Source organism: Rutidosis leptorrhynchoides, chromosome 3 (genome assembly GCF_046630445.1).
Source record: "Rutidosis leptorrhynchoides isolate AG116_Rl617_1_P2 chromosome 3, CSIRO_AGI_Rlap_v1, whole genome shotgun sequence".
Taxonomy (NCBI): domain Eukaryota; kingdom Viridiplantae; phylum Streptophyta; class Magnoliopsida; order Asterales; family Asteraceae; genus Rutidosis; species Rutidosis leptorrhynchoides.
Genome location: NC_092335.1, coordinates 68,708,530 through 68,736,178, shown reverse-complemented (window position 1 = coordinate 68,736,178; position 27,649 = coordinate 68,708,530). Strand labels below are relative to the sequence as shown.

Here is a 27,649-nt window from a genome sequence, read left to right as displayed (position 1 = left end):
AAGATTGGAAGTGAGCTAGCAAACTTGAAAGTATTCTTGATTTTATGAAACTAGAACTTTTGGAATTTATGAAGAACACTTAGAACTTGAAGATAGAACTTGAGAGAGTTCAATTAGATGAAGAAAATTGAAGAATGAAAGTGTTTGTAGGTGTTTTTGGTCGTTGGTGTATGGATTAGATATAAAGGATATGTAATTTTGTTTTCATGTAAATAAGTCATGAATGATTACTCATATTTTTGTAATCTTATGAGATATTTCATGCTAGTTGCCAAATGATGGTTCCCACATGTGTTAGGTGACTCACATGGGCTGCTAAGAGCTGATCATTGGAGTGTATATACCAATAGTACATACATCTAAAAGCTGTGTATTGTACGAGTACGAATACGGGTGCATACGAGTAGAATTGTTGATGAAACTGAACGAGAATGTAATTGTAAGCATTTTTGTTAAGTAGAAGTATTTTGATAAGTGTATTGAAGTCTTTCAAAAGTGTATAAATACATATTAAAACACTACATGTATATACATTTTAACTGAGTCGTTAAGTCATCGTTAGTCGTTACATGTAAGTGTTGTTTTGAAACCTTTAGGTTAACGATCTTGTTAAATGTTGTTAACCCAATGTTTATAATATCAAAAGAGATTTTAAATTATTATATTATCATGATATTATGATGTACGAATATCTCTTAATATGATATATATACATTAAATGTCGTTACAACGATAAACGTTACATATATGTCTCGTTTCAAAATCATTAAGTTAGTAGTCTTGTTTTTACATATGTAGTTCATTGTTAATATAATTAATGATATGTTTACTTATCATAATATCATGTTAACTATATATATAACCATATATATGTCATCATATAGTTTTTTTACAAGTTTTAACGTTCGTGAATCACCGGTCAACTTGGGTGGTCAATTGTCTATATGAAACCTATTTCAATTAATCAAGTCTTAACAAGTTTGATTGCTTAACATGTTGGAAACATTTAATCATGTAAATATCAATCTCAATTAATATATATAAACATGGAAAAGTTTGGGTCACTACAATTCTGGCTCACAAAAACATGCTTCTAACGCCATCTCCACTTCTCTTAGCCAATTGAGGGTCATCGTAGGGTTTGTGTGTTACTCACCTTGCTTCTAACCTTATCAGTAAACACTTACAGTCCTTTATATTTAATTTCTTGGATAATAAAGGGACACCTAAGTATTTAACAGGCAGCTTACCAACTGAGAAAGGTAAAACCTGAATAATCTTGAGCTGAGTGGCAATAGGAACACTTCCAAAGAAAATAGTAAAGTAAATAAATTATTTTACAAGTGAGTTATTGAACTAAAACGAGTCAGTTTGCTGCTCTGGCAATGGCCCATATAGTTCATGGGCTTGGCCGGCTCTAGGGTTACTAGTTTATTAGTCGTTAAATAGCAAACACTCTAAAAATTATACGACCAATATTTTGTTCTTAAAACCATTAAAGGTCGAACAGAGAAAGTGCGAGTCGGAAACTTTGATTGAAGCCGAAGAAGCAGTTTTAAGAATTTGAGGTAACTATTTAAACTATATATCAACGTTTTATGTTTATTTTAAACTCGTAGAACTAATTAATGTGTACGTGACTAAAACGCCGTTGATTAATGTCGAACTTTAAAGTATATATATCAAGGTTTTTGGTAGTATCAATTCCTTTAGTACACTTGAAAATTTATGAAATTTACGTTATTATTATTGTTATCTTCTTTGTTCTTTACATTATTAAATGCTTGCAGACGTATAAACAAAAACCACCAATGGACGTGATAACAAGTTGCGTTAAATATGAGCCATGTTGGAAACTAAACTTGATTTTGGACTATGTGTTTTAGATTTGGGCTTGCAAGTATACAAATATTTTGGATCAAGATTATAGCCCATTATGTAGAAGCTTCTTGTAATATGTAGTAGTGAAAGTGTGTAGAATGTGTGTAGAATAATCTTGTAAAATATCTAGGTCTAAAAATACTAGGAAATATCTAGATAGTAGTAGATGATGGAGTGATCTAGACTACTCCATTTAGTAGTATAAATAGAGGGCTTCACCCCTCATTTGTAATCAAGCAAAGCAAGCAATAAGCAATAAAAGAAAAGCTTTCAAGATCAATCTAACTTCTAAAAATCATCAATCCACTCTTCCACAAATAATATACATAACCTCCTATTTCTAACAAATTGGTATCAGAGCTTGGTTCGACAAGATGATGGCCAACAATGTCATCACGTTTCCTCGCCTCACAAAGGATAATTATGATCGATGGAGCATCCAAATGAAGACCTTCCTAGGTGGACAAGACTTATGGGAGATTGTGGAGGAAGGCTATGAGGAACCTGCAGAAAAAGGTCCTCTCGGCAAGGAGAAAAAATTAATGAAGACGAACGATCAAAAGGCTCTTTCCATCATCCAACAAAGTGTAGATGATGGAGCTTTTGAGAAAATTGCAAGTGCAACCACCGCCAAGAAAGCATGGGAGATCTTGAAGAATTCTTATAAGGGAGTTGATAAGGTGAAAAAGGTTCGACTACAAACACTACGAAGTGAGTTCGAATCCTTAAATCAGAAAGACTCAGAATCAATTTCTGATTATTTTACAAGAGTCTTGGCGGTTGTCAATCAATTAAAGAGGAATGGTGAAACTCTAAGTGATGTAAGAGTCATTGAGAAGATTCTTAGATCATTAGATTCAAAATTCTACTATATAGTCGTAGCCATCGAAGAATCTAAAGATCTAGAATCAATGACCATCGATGAACTCATGGGTTCACTACAAGCCCATGAAAAGAGGTTCAATAAGAAAAATAAGGAGCCTTTGGAGCAAGCTTTACAAGAAAAACTGTCTTTCAAGGAAGAGAGTAGTGAAAAGACTCATCAACCGAGTCAACGAGGTCGTGGTCAAGTACGTGGCCGAGGACGAGGGCAAGGATATTCCAAACGTGGAGGTTATAGTTCTTATAAAAATGAAGAAAGAAATCAAGATTTTCACCCGACAAGAGGTCGCGGGAGAGGCTACATAAGTAGAAGGCCAAGGTATGACAATTCTCAAACCAAATGCTATAATTGTCATAAATTTGGCCACTATGCCTCGGAATGCGAGAAGTCAAACAATTACGTGCAAGAAAGAGAAAATTTTGCACAAGAAGATACTGAAGCCGTGGAAAACACTTTGTTACTAGAATGCAAAGGTGAAGATAACGGAGAATCAAATTTGTGGTATCTCGACACAGGTGCAAGCAACCATATGTGCGGTGACAAAAACATGTTTGTAGAGTTAGACGAGGTAATAAGTGGAAATATCACCTTCGGAGATTCCTCTAAAGTCCCGGTTAAAGGCAAAGGTAAGATTCTCATCCGCTTGAAAAATGGAAGGCATCAATTTATCTCTAACGTGTATTATGTGCCTAATATGAAGACGAATATACTGAGTATTGGACAACTCTTAGAGAAAGGCTATGATATTCACATGATAAATCGTACTCTTTCTTTAAGAGACCAAAAAGGAGGTTTGATTGCTAAGGTGCCAATGTCAACGAATAGGATGTTCATGCTAAATATTCAACATGACATTCCAAGATGTTTAAAAGCATGTTTCAAAGATAATTCTTGGCTTTGGCACATGAGATACGGGCACTTAAGTTTTGGAGGCTTAAAATTATTATCAAGTAAAGGAATGGTGAAGGGTTTGCCTCTAATTAATCACCCGGATCAAATTTGTGAGGGATGTCTTCTAGGAAAGCACTTCCGAAACAGTTTTTCAATAGAGGCTTCTAGTAGAGCGAAGAAACCTCTAGAACTTATTCACACGGATGTGTGTGGACCCATAAGCCCACCGTCTTTTGGTAAAAATAGATATTTTCTTCTATTCATTGATGATTTTAGTCGAAAGACATGGGTCTATTTTCTAAAAGAAAAGTCGGAAGCTTTTGGAATGTTCAAGAAGTTTAAAGCATTTGTGGAGAATCAAAGTGGTCTCACCATAAAGGCGTTGAGATCCGATCGTGGAGGAGAGTTCACATCCAAGGAATTCAAGAAATTTTGCGACAACAACGGGTTACGACGTCCTCTAACTCTTCCGTATTCACCTCAACAAAATGGTGTTGCGGAAAGAAAAAATAGGACCATTCTTGATATGGCCCGGAGTATGTTAAAGAGCAAAAGGATGCCTAAGGAGTTTTGGGCTGAGGCAGTGGACTGTGCGATCTATCTATCAAATCGCTCGCCCACTAGAAGTGTCAAGAACAAAATGCCCATTGAAGCTTGGAGTGGAAGGAAGCCCGGCATCTCACACCTTTGAGTGTTCGGAAGTGTGGCATATGCTCATGTGCCAGATCAGAAGAGGACGAAGCTCGATGATAAAAGCGAGAAACTCATATTCGTAGGCTATGACTCAAGTTCGAAGGGTTACAAGCTATACAATCCCAAGAATGGTAAAGTAATCTCAAGTCGAGACGTGGTGTTCGATGAAGAAGCAACATGGGATTGGAATGTTCCCGAAGAGGAGAACTACGACTTTCTCCCTTATCCATTCGAGAGTACTGCAAAGAACGAAGAATATCTAGAAGTTCAAGAACCTTCTAGTACACCATCTCCGCACTCTCCACATACTCCAACCACTACACCTAATGAAGTGACACCAACATCAGGAGGAGAATCAAGTAGGCTACAACATCACACAAGGAGCATTGAGGAGTTGTACGAGGTAACACAGCCTATGGAGGATCTATCATTGTTCTGCCTTCTTGCCGATTGTGAGCCAATAAGCTATGAAGACGCAACAAAAAGCCAAAAGTGGAAATGTGCTATGGACGAAGAGATTCAAGCAATCGAGAAGAATAATACGTGGGATCTTGCCACACTACCAAAGGGACATAAGGCTATTGGTGTAAAATGGGTGTACAAGGCCAAAAAGAATTCCAAAGGTGAAGTTGAAAGATATAAGGCAAGGTTGGTGGCGAAGGGATATAGTCAACGAGCCGGCATAGACTATGACGAGGTATTTGCTCCCGTCGCTCGTCTAGAAACTATAAGATTGATAATCTCACCTGCGGCTCAACATAATTGGAAGATTTATCAAATGGATGTCAAATCCGCGTTCCTTAATGGCCACTTAGAAGAAGAAGTCTATATAGAACAACCTTTGGGATACATCGTGAAAGGCCAAGAGAATAAGGTGCTAAAATTGAAAAAGGCCTTATACGAGTTGAAGCAAGCGCCTCGGGCATGGAACAGCAGGATAGACAAGTATTTCCAGCAGAATGACTTTACGAAATGCCCCCATGAGCATGCCCTCTACACCAAAGTTAGCAATGATGGAGATGTTATGATTGTGTGCCTATACGTGGATGACTTGATATTCACCGGTAGTAATCCCAAAATGTTTGAGGAGTTCAAGAAAGCAATGGTTCGGGAGTTCGAGATGACCGACATTGGACTTATGGCTTACTATCTTGGGATCGAGGTAAAACAAAAGAAAGAAGGAATATTCATATCCCAAGAAGGTTATGCGAATGAGGTGCTCAAGAAGTTTAAGATGAATGACTGCAAGTCAATGAATACACCGGTGGATTGCAATCTCAAATTGTCAAAAGATGATGAAGGATACTTGGTGGACCCAACACAATACAAGAGTTTGGTTGGAAGTCTGAGGTACCTAACCTGCACGAGGCCAGATATTCTCTACGGAGTTGGACTAGTAAGTCGATACATGGAAGCACCTACAATAAATCACTTAAAGGCGGCCAAGAGGATACTTCGCTACATCAAAGGTACGATTGACTATGGCCTGTTTTATTCGCCTTCTGAGCACTTCAAGCTAGTTGGATACAGTGATAGTGATTGGGCTGGAGACATAGATGATCGTAAGAGTACGAGTGGTTTCGTGTTCTATATGGGAGATACGGCGTTCACATGGAGCTCGAAGAAGCAACCCATTGTGACTCTGTCAACGTGTGAAGCTGAGTTTGTAGCAGTAACATCGTGCACCTGTCATGCAATATGGCTCAGGAAGTTACTAAATGAGCTTAAGTTTTTTCAAAAGGAACCTACAGTGATATATGTGGATAACAAGTCTACGATTGCTCTAGCAAAGAATCCAGTCTTCCATGATCGAAGCAAACACATCGATACAAAATACCATTACATAAGGGAGTGTGTTACAAATAAAGAGGTGCAGATAAAGTACGCGAAGTCACTTGACCAAGTTGCTGATATTTTCACAAAGCCCCTAAAACACGAGACATTTCAAAGATTACGGAATATGCTCGGAGTGACGAAATCAAGTTTAAGGGGGGCTGTTGGAAACTAAACTTGATTTTGGACTATGTGTTTTAGATTTGGGCTTGCAAGTATACAAATATTTTGGATCAAGATTATAGCCCATTATGTAGAAGCTTCTTGTAATATGTAGTAGTGAAAGTGTGTAGAATGTGTGTAGAATAATCTTGTAAAATATCTAGGTCTAGAAATACTAGGAAATATCTAGATAGTAGTAGATGATGGAGTGATCTAGACTACTCCATTGAGTAGTATAAATAGAGGGCTTCACCCCTCATTTGTAATCAAGCAAAGCAAGCAATAAGCAATAAAAGAAAAGCTTTCAAGATCAATCTAACTTCTAAAAATCATCAATCCACTCTTCCACAAATAATATACATAACCTCCTATTTTCAACAAGCCAATCAATTTACCTGTTCCACTTCAGCGGCGGAACTCGTTGAAGACCACCAAACTCCCGGTTACCATTACTAAAAACAATAATAAAAGAACACGTGATGAAGAAGGAAAAAACCTGCTAACGTGGACAATGCCAAAAGGGTCCGTACTGAACATTCATCTTCGGACATAGATGTATTTACGAATCTGCCCGAATGTTTAAATCTTCACATTCTTTCAATTAGTTTCTTAATCTCAAATACGCTGTTAGAACATCCGTATTATCCAAAACATGGAAACCGTTCGATCCTTACCCTCAATTTAAATTGTGATGGTGGTTTTAAAAGACTCAAAATTTTTGATAAGTTTGTACACAAAAGCTTGTCTCTTCGTGATCCGGTGATGAAATTGGATCGATTAACATTTAACCGCCGTGGAGTCTCGAGTGCCAAGATTTTAAAAACAGTTTTCAACTACGTGTTATCACACAATGTTAAAGAACTTGAGTTATGGATCGACACTAGCAGAAACAGATCTTGGCCCGATTGCTTTTATAATTCATCAAACTCGTTAACAAGTTTAAATTTACAAAGGGATGCTATTGTTTATGCCCACTTTTGGAACCGCAATCAGGCCCGTTCCAGAATTTGGCTATTTTACATCTTACGAACACGATTATTAGCGATTCACAACCGTTTTAAAGATTCCCAATTTTAAAGACATTAACGTTGATTGATTGTTCTATTAAAACTGAGGATCACAATTTGAACATACACGCTTCGAAGCTTTTGGAGTTAAAAGTCTCGTGTGACGAGTGGATTGATAGTTTGGAGCTCGTAACTCCAAACCTTAAATCGTTTGAATTTCGAGCGTCAAATATACCACTACTGAAAACACCTAATGGTCTTCCTGTTCTTCAAACAGTGGTAATCGGTTACAATGATGATGGCTTACATAAATACGACCAAATAACATTTGAAGATTTGCGCTGTTTATTTTCGGGCGTTTATAATACCAAGTCACATAGGATTTTACTAGATGTTGTTGAGCTTCTATTGGTGTATAAAGACAAGCTGCTAAAGCGATGTTCACCTTTTCGGAACTTGAAGTTTTTGAAGGTGGATTACTCAAAAGAAATAGTGTGTAGTGTGATCACGAATAACTTGCTCAAGAACTGCATGATTCCTAAACTAATTGAGTGTGCCAAATGCATCTCTTTATGTGAATGTGTTGAAGAGGTTGTTGTAGTTTGTTGATTTTATGAAAGCTGATTGGTATCTTTGCTTATAATAAATTCAATTTTTACTGTAGCAATTCACTGTAGCAAATAGTGATTTTCAAAAACACTGTAGCATTTTGGGTACTGTAGCAATTTGAAAATGTTACTATCGTTTACTAAATAACTTGAAATTATATATATGTATATATCTTTTTAATATACATAAATCAGTTTTTAAATACACATTGGAAGTTATTTATAAATAAATTTTAATAATAAATATTTCAACTTATCATATATATTCAAATAAATATTTAAACCAATAAGTTTAATGTACGGTATCAAATAATTAATACATTGTTACCTTTTCAAGTTATAGTATATATGTATCTATTTACATATAATTGTTCGCGAATCGTCGAAAACAACCGAAAGGTATTTAAATATATAAAAGTAGTTCAAAAATTTTGAGATTCAGTTTCACAGACTTTGCTTATCGTGTCGGAAATGTTAATCATACAAAGATTAAGTTTAAATTTGGTCAGAAATTTTCGGGTCATCACAGTTTTGATAGTGGTTGAAGTTAAGGGTAGTTACAAGTGTTTAATGTGTTTGATGAGGATGGAGATGAATTTTGTTTGACAAATACAATAATACATATTTAACTAACTGTCGTTATATCGAAGGATCAACTGCGTCAAAAAATTAACGTTAGTAACCAGATACGTGCTGTATATGTCACTACTTGCATACAATAGTGCATATTTAAAAGTTGAATGCATAAAATAGGAAATTTGAAAGTTAAATGCATACAATAGGAATTTTGTGAAAGTTCGATACATTTTAAAACAATTTTCCTTTATAAATAAGTAAATGTTGTTACACTTTTGATGAAAGAACCCTCTAACATATAATTTACATATATTTTTTTTAAATTTTAAAAAGAAAAAATTTGAATGTTATGAAACCGTGGAGAAACAAGGAGATAATTATGCAATAAGTACAAAGTGGAAAAGATCGTTATTGTTATATTTCAGTAGGCTTATAACTACCTTTAGTGGCCTGGTTCAATATATTCAAATTGAAAGAACCAATAAAAGAGAGATGTGTTGTAGAAGATATAGGAGAGAAAGAGGTTGAAGAGAGGTGTGATGTATTTAATGTATATGTGTGTTTTTTTTATTTTAACTTTACATTATGCACACATATATATAGTACAAATTTTACTATCCATATTTGACTAATTACCATCCATATTTAACTACTAAATTTACAACACTCCCCCTTGGATGGTAATTTTTTTTAAAGAGCAATTAATACTGTCTTGTTAAAAACCTTGCTAAAGAAAACCCAGTGGGATAAAACTTTAGCTAAGGGAAAAAGAGTGCAGCATAGAGTTGACTCCCCCTCAAGTAGACAACGCTGAGTCGTCACATCTTTTGAACTTGCCTCATGCCAATATTGTGAACGTATGTTTTGAAAATAGCGATTGACAGTGCTTTGGTATAAAGATCAGCAGAGTTGTTGATTGAACGTATCTCATTTTAATCTGGTTGTCTTTTACGAGATCTTGAGTATATGAGAAGAATCTGAGGTTTTCATCTGAAACTCTATCATCTAAATCTTTTATGTACAAGTTTAGCCCCTGTAATTTTTCTACAGTCTCCTTCATGGTTTGCTCAAACCGTTATTTCAATTCCTATTCCCTTTCAGTCCTTTTCTGAGCCTTACCAACATACCATTCTTTTCCATCAAACTTATGACCTTTAAGACCGTCTATGGTTTTAGCGCCTCGTCAGCATTTATGTTTTGTTCTGTCACTTTTGATACTCTTCTTTCATTTCATTTGTACTATGCAAGCTAAATTATCTTCATAGATAGTTGTTGGGCTTTTATAGCGTTCTAGTCCACAAGAATCAATAATGATTTGTGTCATTGATCTCAGCCAAATACATTTTCGAGTAGTTTCATGTAATGCAATCACTTCGTCATGATTTGATGATGTTGCAACAAGTGTTTGTTTTAAGAACGCCATGATTTTGTGGTACCTCCATTTAGGAATACATATCCAGTTTGAGTTTATCTTTATGGGGATTAGATATATGACCTGCATATACATAATCAACCAAATCTTGTTTTGAATTGTTAGAATAAAATAATTTTAAACCAGCAGTTCCTAAAGGGTATCAAAATATATGCTTGATCCCATTCCAATGTCTTTTGTAGGAGCTGAGCTGAACCTTGTCAACAAATTAACTGCAAAATAAACGTCAGGTCTTGTACAATTTGTAAGATACATAAGAGCTTCAATTGCACTAAGATATGGTATTTCTGGTCCCAGAATATCTTCATGATCTTCACAGAGATTAAATGGATCAGTGTCAACATTAAGTGATCTAACAACCAAAAGAGTAGTTAATGGTTTTGCCTTGTCCATATTGAAAACGTTTTAAAATCTTTTCTGTATAAGCTGTTTGATGTACAAGTAAATCATTAGGCATATGCTCAATTTATAAACCAAGGCAATACTTGGTTTTTTCAAAATCTTTCATTTCAAATTCTTTCTTTAGAAGTTGAATGACTTCATGAATCTCTTTATTTGTACCTATGATGTTAAGATCATCAACATAAACAGCTATAATCACATATTCGGATGTTGTTTTCTTAATGAAAACACATGGGAAAATAAGATTATTTGTATACCCTTTGCTTATCAAGTAATCACTTAATCGGATATACCACATGAGACCCGATTATTTCAACCCATATAAAAATCTTTGTGATTTAATGGAATACATTTTCTTGTGTTTTGCATCAGATGCTTCTGATACCTTAAACCCTTCAGGTATATTCATATATATATCACTATTAAGTGATCCATACAGATAAGTAGTAACAACATCCATGAGATGCATTTAAATAACTACCAGGTTGATTAAGTATCTAATAAGTAATTATATTCATTATAGGAGGATAAATTTTTCTCCTAATTCATTTCTGGTCTTTGTGGGAAATCTTGAGTTACAAGTCTAGTTTTGCCTTGTAACTTCATTTGCACATTTCTTTTCGGATAAAAATTCATTTGTATCCCATTGTTTCACATCTTTAAAAGTGATAACGATTGATCCAAAAACTTTTCTTTTATTGAGCGATTCTAATTCAGCTCGTATTGCTCCTTTCTGTTGAGTTCAATCACGTCTATTTTGATATTCAATGACAGATTTTGGTTCCAGATCATCATCTTTATTCATGATGTCATTGTAACATTATATGAAAATATCTCATCAAGATTTTTCATTTCATTTCAGTTTCATAATATTGCATAATTTATTGCAATTTATGTATTTACATTTATCAATATCCTCTGCAGAAGGAGTATTGATTTGTGGTTCTTCTTGAACACTTTCTTTTACCTCATTATCAGCTGATTTTCTTTTTCGAGGATTTTTATCTTTGGAACCAATTGGTCTCCCACGTTTCTGCCGTAGCAAAGACTCATGAGTGACATTATTGCCAGCTTTTGTAATTTCAATTCTAGCTGAAGCATTTACTGCTGGTATATATGATTTAGTCACTTATTTTTTTGTATCTTTAAATGCATAAAGTAATTAATTTGCAAGTTCTTGCATATGCATTATATTTGAACTTTCTTTTCGCATTCTTTTGTGCGATGATCAATATTCCTTAATTGATGTTCACACCATGAAACATCATTTTATTTATATTTCATTTCTCCCCCTAATATAGGGAACAATGTTTCATTAAAGTGACAATCGACAAAACTTTCTGTAAAACATCACCCGTCATGGGTTCAATATATCTTATGATTGAAGATGTTTCATATCTAACATATATTTCAATCCTTCTTTGAGGAACCATTTGTTGTGGTTGTTCAATTAAAAATACACTGCACAACCAAATGTTCTAAGATAGAAAATATTTGGTCTCCACCAAAATTAAGTTGGTAATGGAGAATATTTATAACTTGCACTTGATTTAATGCGAATTAATGTCACATCATGTAAATTTACATGTCTCCATATAAATATTGAGAGTTTTGTACTCATTTCTAATTGTCTAGTTATTAGCTGTAAGCGTTTATCTATTGATTCAGCTAAACTAATTTTGTGTATGCACATGAGCAACTGGATGTTCAACAACAATCCTTGTAGACATATAATAATCATTAAAAGTTTGAGATGTTAACTCACCAGCATTATCAAGTCTCATCCTTTGAATGGTGTAATCAGAATAATGTGTTCTTAATTTAATAATTTGTGCAAGAAACTTTGCAAATGCCATATTACGGCTTGATAACACACAAACATGAGACCATGCGTTAGATGCGTCTATTAGAAAAATGGTCCACATGATGGATGAATTGGTCCATATATATACCCTTGAATTCTTTCAAGAAACATTGGTGATTATTTCTCAATGTGCTTTTCATTAATCGCCATATGTGCTTTTCATTAATCACCATATGTGTTTTTCGTTAATCACTATATGTGCTTTTCATTAATCACTATATGTGCTTTTCATTAATCACCATATGTGATTTTCATTAATCACCATATGTGCTTTTCATCATATATCATTTTCACCATATGCGCTTTTAATCATATGTGCTGCGCTTTTCGTCATATGCACTTTTCATTATATGCGCTTTTAATTATATGCGCTGCGCTTTTCATCATATGCGCTTTTTATCATATGCGCTTTTAATCATATGCGCTGCGCTTTTCATCATATGCGCTTTTTATCATATGCGCTTTTAATCCTATGCGCTACGCTTTTCATCATATGCGCTTTTCATCATATGCGCTTTTTATCATATGCGCTTTTTATCATATACGCTTTTCGGTGCTACATAGATATTTCTCATTTTCGATTATCATTGACTAATAATCATATCCATTATGATATATATCAGAGAAACTTAACAAATTTCTCTTTGATTTGGGAGAAAACAAGACATTGTTTACCAAAAAATTCGTACCATTTGGTAATATAAAATTTTGCCTTTTTTGTTCCTTATATCAAGTTTGCAAGAGCTGATATAGTATTTATAATTCCTTCATTTGATTTAAATCAATGAAATATTTCTTAGATTTGATCATAGTGTGTATGTTACTACTATCTGCAATACATAGGTCTTTATCATTTAATTGATGTTGTATTTCAGCATGATTCATACTAAAACCTCAAATAAGATAAGAAAATAATGAGTTATATTTCAGCAAGATAATCAAATTATATTACCTGTAAACAAGTTATAATCTGAAGTACATAAAAGATAACACTTAATAAAACATATGTGTTATGGTCTAAAACCATTTATTTATGAGTGATACATAAAAAAAAACTAGGCATCTTAGAAAATTCAAACCATTCAAGTCTCAAGGTAGCTCAGGGTTAATTTAATCAAGATTTGTCAACAGATTCACTCTCGTTTTCTTTTCTTTTGGGACTTATTTGTAGAGCTAAACAAGATGTTCATGTATTCAAGAAATACTAGACTGATGATCCACGTTACCAGATCATTAATAAGAATCTCCGGAATTCTTATAAGAGCGTCTACTAATATCTTTAATTTTATTCTTTCATGGATCACCGTTATTATTATTATTATTATTATTATTATTATTATTATTATTATTGATAATTAATATCGTATCTATCTTTGAGTATTTTCCATAATACAATTGGATTTTCGATCATATAATATGTAGATTCTAAGGACTCGTCAATATGTTTGCTAAGAAAAATACTTACTATTGCTTTCTCTTGTTCGGAATAATTGTTATTTTCATTCAGGGTTTCTAAAATACCGTTTGATTCGAGATGTTTTTCTACATTCATAACCCATGTTAAGTAGTTGTTCCCACTTGTTCTAAATGAGCAAATTTAAGCCTTTTCAAATTCGACATTTTCTATTATCAAAAAGATGAATAACATAAATCATAATCATAATCAACTTCTATTCATAGACAAATAATAAAATGAAATTAGAATCATTTTAAATTCATAAGTAGCAAACAACAGAATAATGGTATGATTACAAATAATAAAACCACAAGGGCATGATAGAATATAGGTTCACCCGGTGGTATATTAGCAACAATGATGATAGTTAATATGATCAATACAATAGGAAAAATCATCCTTGTGTGAATCATTTTTACAAAAACTTTTTGAGAGTAGTAATCTGAAAAATGAAGATTGATTTGTGAAAATGTGAAAACGGAGATGTTTATTTTATATTTGAAAAATATAGTTGTTGTAATGTCGTCAGTTGACGTTAACAACCGTTATGTATATATGACCGTTGTAACGTCGTTAGTTGACGTTAACGAATAAAGTCACTATATCAAAACGCGTATGAGTAATATAAAGGACAAGATTTTTTTTTTCTTTCTTATTTTAACTTTTAAGATTTACTTTTAATAAAAATACAAACTACTTTTTCTTATTTTAACTTTTTAAGATTTACTTTTAATAAAAATAAAAACTACTTTTTCTTATTTTAACTTTTAAGATTTACTTTTAATAAAAATACAAACTACTTTTCTTATTTTAACTTTTAAGATTTACTTTTAATAAAAATACAAACTACTTTTCTTATTTTAACTTTTAAGATTTACTTTTAATAAAAATACAAACTACTTTTTCTTATTTTAACTTTTAAGATTTACTTCTAATAAAAATACAAACTACTTTTTCTTATTTTAACTTTTAAGATTTACTTTTAAGAATAAATATAGTATGCATGAAATAAATAATGATTAATTGCATAATTAATCATAAATGTTAGATAACATATAAAGACCCCATCGTATTCGTATTGATCAGAATTAATCTCGACCCATGGTACCGTGTTGTCAAATGACGTGTTGTGTACATAAAGTACCGTGTTGTCAAATGACGTGTTGCGTACAATCATGAGGTCTTATTAACATAAATATAAATGTTAGTGAAGTTAATAAGAGTTAGATTACAGAAAATATAATTCAGGCGGTATAACCGACCATATATAACTTAAATAACATAAATATAAATGTTAGTGAAGTTAATAAAAGTTAGATTACAGAAATATAATTCAGGCAGTATAACCGACCATATATAACTTAAATAACATAAATATAAATGTTAGTGAAGTTAATAAAAGTTAGATTACAGAAATATAATTCAGGCGGTATAACCGATCATATATAACTTAAATAACATAAATATAAATGTTAGTGAAGTTAATAAAAGTTAGATAATTTCTTACCTTGATTAGTGACGTGTGCTTGCTTAGATAAACCTTAATTATACGGAGCACTTCGTGCTGATAACGTGTTATATTTCAGTATGCTTATAACTACCTTTAGTGGCCTGGTTCAATATATTCAAATTGAAAGAACCAATAAAAGAGAGATGTGTTGTAGAAGATATAGGAGAGAAAGAGGTTGAAGAGAGGTGTGATGTATTTAATGTATATGTGTTTTTTTTTTTTGTTTTTTTTTTATTTAATGTATATGTGTGTTTTTTTTATTTTAACTTTACATTATGCACACACACACACATATATATATATATATATATATATATATATATATATATATATATATATATATATATATATATATATATATATATATATATAGTACAAATTTTACTATCCATATTTGACTAATTACCATCCATATTTAACTACTAAATTTACAACAGTTATAATTTTTATTGTAAGGTTAATTATTTGATGGATTTTTTAAATATAGCTATTAGAGTTATCGTTAATATTTTTTAAAAAATGTTTGTATATAGTGATTAATTACTCCATTCGTCTAATATTAATAGTTCATCTCTTATATTTATTGTCACAATTTAATAATTCACTTCTATATATAAATAATAAAAGTACTAATATAAAGTTCTATAATATCCTTATTTTTATGCATGTAAGACAAAAAAATAGAGGAAAAGTAAGAGGTGCGTAAACAAAAAGTAAGATGCATTAATGACCTTTTTTTAAACTATGCAATTTTTGTTTATGCACTATTAAAGTGGGACTATCATGTTATGACGTAGGACTCTAGCTCGATATCTCTCCGGCTCTATATAAAGACATTGTACTGGTGCGCCTTTTTTGAGTTAATAATATTCTGCTTTTAAAAAATATATATTAAAGTGGGACTAAGGGAGTATTGAAAGACAATTAAATGTTGTTGGTGTACAAGGGGTGAAAATAAATATTTAAAGAAGCTTATGGGCTTCTATAGTAACTAAGCCGAAAAACGTGTAGTCAAAATACATTCCTTGCAATCTAGGTTTCATTGTTTCCATATATAAATAAGGTTTAGGGGCTTAACTCTTGTGTATAAGGGCTACTTGTTATTAGTCCTTAAGTAGCTATTATTATCAAAACTAAATTCAAATTTAATTTCGTTTGTAAAAAACTATTAAAAGTTGAACGAAACACACGAGTAGGAAAGTTTGATCTAAGTTGGAGAAGAAGTTTTGAGTTAATTATTCAAATAAACTATATATCGATCCTATGTTTATTTTAATTTTAATGTCATAATATTAATTTATTATATAAAAACAAATGTTGAAAGTGTACTTGTTTTATTTGAATAAAAACCATTAATCATTGTCAAACTTAAAGTATGAAAGTTTCTGAGAGTATCCCCTTTGCAAGCGTATTTGATCATTTATTATTAAATTTACATTATTAATTATTATTATCTCCTTTTTTCTTTTTCCTTTCCAAGTAAAATTGAGTCATTAGTAGTTTTGGAGAACGGATCCAAAGAATAATCGGGGAATATCAAAACACAATCCTTTATGTTAATGGTTTAGTACGGCGTTAATTTTGGTCCTTTTTATAATTTTAACACATTTATCTTGGTTTTAATAATTATATATATATATATATATATATATATATATATATATATATATATATATATATATATATATATATATATATATATATATATATATATATATATATATATATATATATATATATATATATTAGGATTTCGCTCATCATTTTCTAAATTAAACCTACCATATATATATATATATCAAAATTAAATCAAATATCAAATAGTATGATTATAATATATAAAAATATATTTTTTTATATTTAATATTATAAAAAATATATATATAGAAAATGAAGGGTTTTAATGATTATTTTTAGGAATTTGCTCATCATCTAAATTAAACTTACCATATACGGAGTATATAATTATCTCCATAATAGCCGAACACATGCTTAACGAAATACTCCGTATAATTATAATTATTCTGTTTGCTATACACGCAAAACAACGGCTTAACCAATCGGATAATGACAAATTTACTTACCATATATTAACCTATTTGAAAGATTTGTTACCATATATATGATATGAATTGCTTTATTTTCATTCTTTATAATTAAGCTACTTCATCTTATAAAAGGATATTCTCTTTTTCCCCTCTCTCTCTATATACGAACGAATTAACCCCTAACTCTTCATTAATTCTTGCAGACGTATAAACAAAAACCACCAACCGACGTGATGATGATCAGTCCCGTTCCAGTTTCCGTTAAATACGAGCCAATCAATTTACCTCTTCCAAGTCAGCAGCAGAACCGGTCGTTGAAGGCCGCCGAACGCAAACGCCAGGTTACCATTATTACTGAAAACAAGATCAAAAGAAGACGTGATGTAGAAGAAGTAAAACCCGCTGACGTGTACAATGCCAAAAGGATCCGTACAGAAAATTCATCTACTGACAACGTTGATGTGTTTACGAATCTTCCAGAGTGCTTAAAGCTTCACATTCTTTCGCTTCTTGATGCCAAATCAGCAGTTCGAACATCGCTATTATCTAAAACATGGAAACCGTTATGGACTTCACTTCCTACCCTCAATTTTACTTCTTATGATAAGGCTGGTTCAAAACTCGGGATTTTTGATAAGTTCGTGCACCAAAGTTTGTCTAATCGTCATCCCGTGAACCTGGATCGATTGACATTTACCCGCGGTGGGGTATCGAGTGCCAAGATTTTAGAAACAGTTTTCAGTTACGCGTTATCGCACAATGTTAAAGAACTCGAGTCGTGGATCAAGGACAGCAGAAACGAATCTTGGCCCAATTGCTTAAAGAATTCATCAAACTCGTTAAAAAGTTTGAAACTACGAAGCCATAATATTGTTAGTTGCCCGCTTTTGGAACCGCAAGCAGGCCTGTTCAAGAATTTGGCTATTTTAAATCTTACGAAGACAATTATTAGCGATTCACAACCGTTTTCGAGATTCCCAAGTTTGGAAAAATTAACATTGATCGATTGTCCTATTAAAGAAACTGAGGGTAACACTTTGAACATACACGCTTTGAAGCTTTTGGAGTTGGAAATCTCGTGCTCCGAGTCGATTGATCGTTTGGAGCTAGCGACTCCAAACCTTAAGTTGTTTCAATTTCGAGCACGTAATTTTCCACAATTGGACGCTCCCCATGGTCTTCCTGTTCTTCAAACAGTGGTTATCGATTACGACGATGTTGGCTCGGATAAACACGAGAAAAAGAAATTTGAAGATTTGATCCGTTTATTTTCAAAGGTTAATGAGACCAAATCGCTTAGGATTTTTCCGGCTGTTATTGAGCTTCTAACGTTATATAAAGACGAGCTGGTGAATCCACCGTGTTATCCTTTTAAGGATTTGGATTTGAAGGTGGATCACTCGCAAAGATATACGAATCGACCAAAAGAAAGACCGTGTGCCGAGATCACAGATTACTTGCTCAACAACTGCAATGATGTGAAAAAATATATTTTCGTGAAACCAATTGAGTGTGCCAATTGCAAACCTTTTTGCGAATGTGTTGAAGAAGAGGTTGTAGTTTGTTGATTTTATGAAACTGAATTGTATGTGTGCTTGTAATTAATTCATATTATGTGATCTTATAATATCATTTATTTCTTTCACTTGTTCTTGTTTTAGAATCATAAATTTCCTCCTTTAAAAAATAATTCAGCGCTCAATCGTCGGTGAATTCGTAAATATATTTGGGGTCCACCTCATGGTTAATTGGGCCAACTATTTACTCTATTTTATTGGGCTCGTACTGGATCATCTTCTTTGTAGTTGGCCATACAAAATCAAAGGAATTGTCTTTGAAAATTGGTGAAGAAGAAAGTAGTAGGCTAGTTGCTGATTCCTTGAACTGTCGTATAGTCCATATTCATTTGTAGTAATTTCTCGTTACTACAAAATTAATAATCAGTTAGACGTTATGCTTTTGGAAATAACAAATTTCTCATTACATACACATTATCACATATACATAATTACATATATTGATAAAAATTAAGAATCAGTTAAATGTTCATGTTTGAACTTAACGAGTTTTGATTTTTTTTTTTTTTTTCCCTACGTGTATTAATTTCATATTGAAATGTTTGACAAAGCGTATTTTAAGATGAACAAGTAGTCACACACAAGGTGACGATGAATATATACATTTATTCGCATTTTCTCAAACATGCGTATTTATTCTGATAAAATATGCAAGACAAACATCAATAATCTTCAATAACAGAAGATAAACTACTTAATCAACCAAGAATTTGAGTATTCACCAGATTACAACCAAAGGAAAAATAAGAACTCTCTCAAGAAACAATAACAGAAACTAAAACTCTTTTGCACTACACAATAATCTGAACCACTATTAACGATCTACACATCAAGATGATGCAGAAGAAGAAAAATAGATGAAAAACCTAATAGAGAACAATTGAGAGAGAATGAACGAATGAGGCTACAATGACTTAACCCTAACAAGGAGTTAGGAGCTTTTTATAACCACTCAACACAACCGGATCATACCAACAATAGAAGTGGGCTGGATCAAAACTAAAGTAAACTTGAAAAGCCCAATGCTAATAATTTAAAGAATAAATTAAACAGCAGTCCATCAAGCCTTGAAGCCCAGTGAATCAGTCCAGTCCAATAGATGAAAGCAAAAGCACTCCAAATCCTTGAACTTTATCAACCAGCTACAAAACCTGAAATATTCTAGAATTGCCACAAATGAGTGTAAAGAATGATAAAAGATAAAGTTCCAAACTAAACTTGTGTTATGAATATAACCTTTTAACACCCCTCCTCAAGTTTAGTATGGAACAAATTCACAAGTCCTAAACTATCAGTCAACAATTGATGTTGTTTTATTGAAACACCTTTTGTTAAAATATCACTTAAATTGTTAAATGATTGAACTTTTAAAACTTTAACAATTCCAGTTGAGATTTTTTCCCTTAAATAATGTAAATCAATATCAAAATGTTTTGTTTTTTCATGAAACACAGGATTGACACTAATTTGAATTGCAGAACTGTTATCACAAAAGAGCTCAACTGGTAAATTGACTTTTATATTAAAATCAGACAATAAGTTTTTAATCCATATTATTTCACAAGTTGCAATAGCCATAGCTCTAAATTCTGCTTCAGCAGAAGATCTAGAGACTATAGACTATTTTTTACTTTTCCATGAAACTAAAGATCTACAGAAATAAACAAGATAGCCAGAAACAGATTTCCTATTCATTTTACATTTTGCCAAATCTGAATCACAATAAGCATGAAGATTGAAGTTATTACCTTTAATAAGATGAAGACCTTTACCTGGTTCATTTTTCAAGTACTTAAGAGTTCTAAAAGCTAAATTTAAATGAGACTGCAAAGGAGCATGCATATACTGACTCAAAACATGCACAACAAATGAAATGTCAGGTCTTGTCAAAGTCAAGTAAATTAACCTTCCAACTAATTTTTGGTATTCAGTAACATTAACTAATAAAGGATCTTTATCAGTTGGATCACAATTAATAGACACATTAGGTTCAATTGGTGTGCTCATAGGTTTACAACATAATAGACCATAATCATTTAAAAGTTCCAAACAGTATTTCCTTTGAGATAAACATATTCCTCTATTAGTTTTAAGCATTTCAATTCCAAGAAAATATTTTAATTCACCCAAGTCTTTTATTAAAAACTTTGTTTTAAGAAAAACTTTAAACTCATTAATTTTACCAACATCATTACCTGTAATAACAATATCATCAACATACACAAGCAAGGCTATAAACACACCATCAATATTTTTAATATAAAGAGAGTAGTCAGACATACTCTGAACAAAATCACTTTCAACAAGAGCTTCATTAAGTTTAGCATTCCATTGCCTTGGAGCTTGTTTAAGACCATATAAAGATTTAGTTAATTTACAGACTTTGTTATTTTCAGATACATCTTTATAGTAGCCTTCTGGCAAATTCATGTAAATCTCTTCTTTTAAGTCACCATAGAGAAATGCATTATTGATATCAAGTTGAAATAAAGGCCAGTTAAATTGGACAGCAAGATTTATAAAACATCTTACAGTAACATGTTTAACAACAGGACTAAAGGTTTCTTCATAGTCAATGTCTTCTTTTTTACTGTAACCCTTAGCCACAAGTCTGGCTTTGAACCTTTCTATGTCACCATTTGCTTTATATTTTATTCTGTAGACCCATTTACATCCAACAGGCTTTCTATCATCAGGTAAATCAGTGATTTCCCAGGTGTTATTTCTGTTTAATGCCTCAATTTCAAGATTCATTGCTTCAACCCAATTAGGGTCTTTACAAGTTTGTTGATAAGTTTTAGGTTCAAGAGTTTTATTCAAGTTTGAAACAAAACAGAAGTTTTCATGACTTAAGTTTGAATAATTAACAACTCTTTCAATACCATATTTGACCTTTCCTTCTATATAATAATCATCAAATTTTTTTGAAAGAACAGTAATTCTGGAAGTTCTCCTTACATTACTGGTGTGTTCATTATTAGTAGATGACTCAGGATTGCCCTCAGGGATTGAAGTTTGTTCTTCATAATGTGTTGCTGTAGGACTATTCTCATCTTGAGAATCATCACTACTGCCATCACATGTTTCATTCACTCTCCCTTCATCATTGGAACTTGAAGCATTTTCAGTGTGATTTTTAAAAATATCATCAAAAAAATGTTGTGTTTTATCAAAAACATTTTCTGAAGAATCATTTAAAATATTTTTGTTCAACAATTGATTTGTAGCAGACTTTGGTTTTAAAGGGAAAACAGTTTCATAAAACTTTACATCTCTAGAATAAAAAATGCTTTTGTCTTCAAGACTAAAAAGTTTGTAACCCTTTTTGACACTTGAGAAACCTATTAAAATACATTTGATTGATCTACTACTAAACTTATCTTTTGGATTTAAATCAACAGAAAAACACAGACACCCAAAACACTTTAAATGGGAGAGATTTGGTTCAATTTTATACACCATTTCATAAGAAGACTTTCCATCAAGCACAACAGTTGGAGTCCTATTGATCAAATAACAAGGAGTTAAAATACATTCAGACGACATATTGAGAGGTAATCCCCCCTGAAACATAAGTACTCTTGCTACATTTAACAAGTGCCTATGTTTCCTTTCAACAATTCCATTTTGTTGTGGTGTGTAAGCACAAGTGGTTTAATGTATGATTCCTTTACTGTTTGTGAAGTTAGTAAGTTTATGATTTATAAATTCTATCCCATTATCACTTCTGAAAACTTTAACCTTTTTGTGGAATTGAGTTTCAATAAGTTGAACAAAGTATGTTATGTTATCATAAACCTCATCTTTTGTTTTAATTAAAAATATCCAAACAGCTCTAGAATAATCATCAACCATAGTTAAAAAAGACTTAAATCCTTCTTTAGTTTGAACTTTAAAAGGACCCCACAAATCTAAGTGAACAAGTTCACCTAAATCTGAGGTTTTATGATCACTTAAAGGAAAAGAACTCCTGCTTTGTTTGGCTTTGTGACAAATATCACAAGGCTCATTATTAACTTTGTTCACAAGATTAAGTTTGGTTTTCAGAACATTTAAAACTTGATCAGAAGGATGACCAAGTCTCATGTGCCACAAATTAGATGATGCAGCACAATTGACAGAATTATCACTAATTTTAATCTTACACTCATTTTCAAAATTACTGAAGATGTATAAACCACCTTCTTCTTTACCAATCCCCTTTATTTTCTTGTCCCTCAAATCCTGAACAAAGCATTTTGAATCATCAAAACTGACAATTAATTTATTATGTTTGGATAATTTGTTAACAGACATTAGATTCACACAGTATTCTGGAACAACAAGAACATCAATTAATGTTATGAAATTGTTTAACACAAGATTTCCAATTTCTTTTATCAAGGCTTTAGTGCCATTAGGATGTCCAACAGTTAAATTCAAATTAGAGATGTCAACAACATTAACTAAACCCTTACTGGATGTAGTCATGTGTTGATTTGCTCCAGAATCAATAATCCAACCATTATGAACATGTTTGGACTGTGTAAGATTAGAATTGAAAAATTTGTTAAAGTTCAAATTAAATTTAGAGCTTCCAATGAAAAAGATACCTTCCTTAGAAGACATAGAGCTTGTAGGAGCAGAACTTGGAACATCATTGATCAAACTAAGAAGCTTTAGCATCTGTTCATTAGAGAAAGAAATGGGAGAAGTTCCACTTGTGCTTGCTTCATTGGAAGCAGCATGGTTGTTAGACAAAGACCTAAAATTGTTTTGATTTTGATTGAAGGTCTTATTCTGGTTGTTGTTGTTGAAGTTTCTTTTAAAATTAGGTGGATAACCAACTATTTCAAAACATCTTTCAATAGTATGACCAATTTTATTACATTTTTTGCACTTTAAGTTTGGATTTGGACCTCTGTTATTATTGTTGTTAAAACTGGACATATTATTGTTGTGGTTATTATTGTTTAACTTGTTTGAAGCTTGAACTGCAAAAGCAGAAGTTTGAGTTTTATTATTAACATCTTTTAAAGAATTGAGTCTGTGAGATTCTTCCCTAGAAAGAATAGCATATGCAACTTTTACATCAGGCAGTGGATCCCTTAAGAGTATATTACTTCTTATTGACATGTAAACATCATTTAATCTCATTAAAAATTGCATTAGCTTTAACATTTTGTTATTATTTTCAATTGATGCAGATGATGCACAAGTACAAGCAACTGCACCACAAGTGCAGGGTGGTGAGGACACCAGTGAATCATATTGTTTCCACAAACTGTTAAGATTATGATAATATTCAGATAGAGGACTATCATTTTTTTTTTAAAGAATTTATCTTATGATGCAAATTGAAAATAACAGAACCATCCTTTTTATCATAAGTTTATTTCAGATCATTCCAAACATTCACAGCAAGATTATTAAAAATTTGACCTGAATAAAGTTCATCAGTCAAAGTCCCCAAAATCCAAGATAATACAACAGTGTTACACCTTTCCCATTGAGCAGCCAATACATTATCAGTTGTACTTTTTACACAAGTTCCATTAATAAAATCAATTTTGTTTTTAGTACCCAATGCAAGAAGCATTGATCTACTCCAAATATTATAATTCTCTGTACCTTTAAGTTTTATAAAAATTATTAGTGTACCAGAAGTTGTATCACTTGAATGAAGATACAAAGGGTTATCAAAATCAAGTTTATTGATTAAGGTCACAGATGTGATAGCATCCCCACTATCCCCCATGATAACAATAAAGTCAAATAGCAAACAAGATCAGATATGAAAACAGATATCAAATAGCAGATAATAACAAAACAGATAACAAGTAATCAAGCAGTAAACAGATACGAATTAAAATCTACAACTTAAACTGTGCTTGATCAGGTTTTCACCAATCTCAAAGGATTGGGATCAAGAGTTGGGCACAGTGTTGTAAACCTTAATAAATCAACAGATTAAACACACAAATAAGAAATAAAAGAAAGGTTTAGATGTAACCAATCAATCACAAGTGATTGATGTTGCAGCGGAAGTCAGATGAAAAGAAGAAGAACACCAAACCCTAATTTGAGAGGAATTAGGGTTTTCAGCAACGACGAGTAGATCCAACGAATAATCACCCACACAATCACAATCGAACCCAAACAAACATAAACCAGTAGATAAAACCACCAAGAACCAGAAGAATCAGATGAATCGAAGAAACCCTAATTTTCTTCTTCACCAACCGATCAACACGAATCGATCCTTACAGCTCTGATACCATGATAAAATATGCAAGACAAACATCAATAATCTTCAATAACAGAAGATAAACTACTTAATCAACCAAGAATTTGAGTATTCACCAGATTACAACCAAAGGAAAAATAAAAACTCTCTCAAGAAACAATAACAGAAACTAAAACTCTTTTGCACTACACAATAATCTGAACCACTATTAACGATCTACACATCAAGATGATGCAGAAGAAGAAAAATAGATGAAAACCCTAATAGAGAACAATTGACAGAGAATGAACGAATGAGGCTACAGTAACTTAACCCTAACAAGGAGTTAGGAGCCTTTTATAACCACTCAACACAACCGGGTCATACCAACAATAGAAGTGGGCTGGATCAAAACTAAAGTAAACTTGAAAAGCCCAATGCTAATAATTTAAAGAATAAATTAAACAACAGTCCATCAAGCCTTGAAGCCCAGTGAATCAGTCCAGTCCAATAGATGAAAGCAAAAGCACTCCAAATCCTTGAACTTTATCAACTCAGCTACAAAACCTGAAATATTCTAGAATTACCACAAATGAGTGTAAAGAATGATAAAAGATAAAGTTCCAAACTAAACTTGTATTATGAATATAACCTTTTAACATATTCTAACCCCGAAATTAGAAACATAACCTCGTAGTTAGCTGAGTCATGTCGATCCATCAAACTCAAAGGACCTTAATGTTTGACCAGCTTTTACACATCATCCATTAAAAAATTAGGATATTTGTAGATACATCGATGCATTTCAAATGTAACTTTATCATAGACGTGTTTATCAGTGTCATTTTATAAAACTTTAAAACTCTATATTTGTATGAAAGCTTTAACAAATTTATATTGATGTTAGATAATGTGAATTTAATAGTTTACGTGGCGAGCTTGAATTCAAATTAATAAAAAGTTCGTATGGTTCTGAAAGAGCTAGAAATGATATAGGCCCAACAAAAGATCCAATTGATAAGCCCATTAACGAATGGCCCAAAAGACAAACAGGTCCACCAAGAAGGATGACAGATTACCGGTTGAATTAGATTCTAAGAATTGGTTAAGTAGTTAACTGGTTGTTAATGTTATAACAAAATTAGGCATTGTATATAGGAGTTAATCAATTGTATTGATGCATAATGTCACGACCCGGAAAATTTCGATTAATTTTAAACCAAACTCTCGATATGATTCATTATCTTTGACACGATAAGCTAAGTCTGTTAGGTTGGGTCTCAAAAATTTTGAACTGTTTCATATATTCAATTGACCTACGAATATTCCCGACGATTCACGAACAATTGTTTGTAAATAAATATATATATATATATATATATATATATATATAAATGTAAGTACATATATTAATTTGGAGTAATAAAATATAATTTAGACGTTAGAATTAAATATATAAAATAAGATACAAAATAATTAAGTGTAATTAAAAATTAGTTTATATATAAATATATATGAGTTCTATGTATAATTAATATTATATGTAATGTATATACAAGATATAAATATTATGTGTTAAAATTTATAATATCTATTGCTATGATGAAACAACATACTATAGTAAATAAATATAAATATGTATATATATATCAACATTAATATATTCAATATATAACTAAAATGCAAATACAAATATATAATAATATATATATAAAATGTATAAAGATTAAATATTGAGTATATGTTATTATATAATATATGTTTTAAAATTAATAAAATATAAGGTTAAGATATTAAATTTAATCAAAGCTGAAATATAGTTGTTAAGTAGTTTATTACTTCCTTATCATTATAAAATTAAAACATTTAATATTAATATTAATATCAGTATTATTAATACCACTAAATTTAAAATATATAGAAATGAAATTTGATACATGTACTTTACTATATCTTTACTACTACTAGTATTATTATTAGATATTATTATTACTATCATTATTAATATTATTGATATTATTATTATTTTTATTAGTATTATTATTTATTAATAATATTATTAATAATATATCTATATTATTAGTTAATATTAATTATAAATGATTAAGAGGTAAATACGCGTAAATGTATATATATCCCTATCAGTCTTTTATTTAATTTTTTTTTGTTTTGTTTCTGCCTTCCTATTACCCTCGTGATTATGTGTCGAAATTCATCCAGCTATATTAATCGATCCAGACTGGTTCACATCATCAAATACCCATTGTCAAGAACCCTTAACACTTTAATTCAATTAAATTAAATCCGAATTATCAGAACCCAGACGAGTACCCCGTTCTTGGTCCAACTTTTCAAATCACTTGATTAAATAACGAATTACAAAAATTTAAAGTGCAGTGTTGTTAGGATTGAGTCATTTAATCTATCTGCAAGGTATGAAAATCCAGATTTCTATATTGAAATCGAATTTTTGAAGCCAAACTTCTAGTTTTAAAAGTCAAACATCTTGTTCATCCAAAAATTCGAAGTCGTATTTATGTTTTAGTATAAATTGATGGTCTCTGGGGGTTATATGATAGGTATAATACATAACTCATGTAGAAATCATAGCCTAAAAACGT

The 27,649-nt window shown here is 31.6% G+C and overlaps 2 protein-coding genes across 2 annotated transcripts; one reads left to right on the top strand and one right to left on the bottom strand.

The window, feature by feature from the left end:
- Window positions 1-17,479: 17,479 nt before the first annotated feature.
- On the top strand, window positions 17,480-18,814 carry LOC139900069 (putative F-box/FBD/LRR-repeat protein At4g03220). The gene has a single exon (XM_071882874.1). It carries the CDS (start codon window positions 17,480-17,482, stop codon window positions 18,812-18,814), a length of 1,335 nt encoding a protein of 444 aa, XP_071738975.1.
- Window positions 18,815-22,477: 3,663 nt separating this feature from the next.
- LOC139900068 (uncharacterized) lies at window positions 22,478-24,560 on the bottom strand. The gene is made up of 2 exons (XM_071882873.1): window positions 24,304-24,560; window positions 22,478-24,086 (listed from the first exon to the last, which is right to left on the bottom strand). Exons 1-2 carry the CDS (start codon window positions 24,558-24,560, stop codon window positions 22,478-22,480), a joined length of 1,866 nt encoding a protein of 621 aa, XP_071738974.1.
- Between the last annotated feature and the right edge of the window lie 3,089 nt (window positions 24,561-27,649).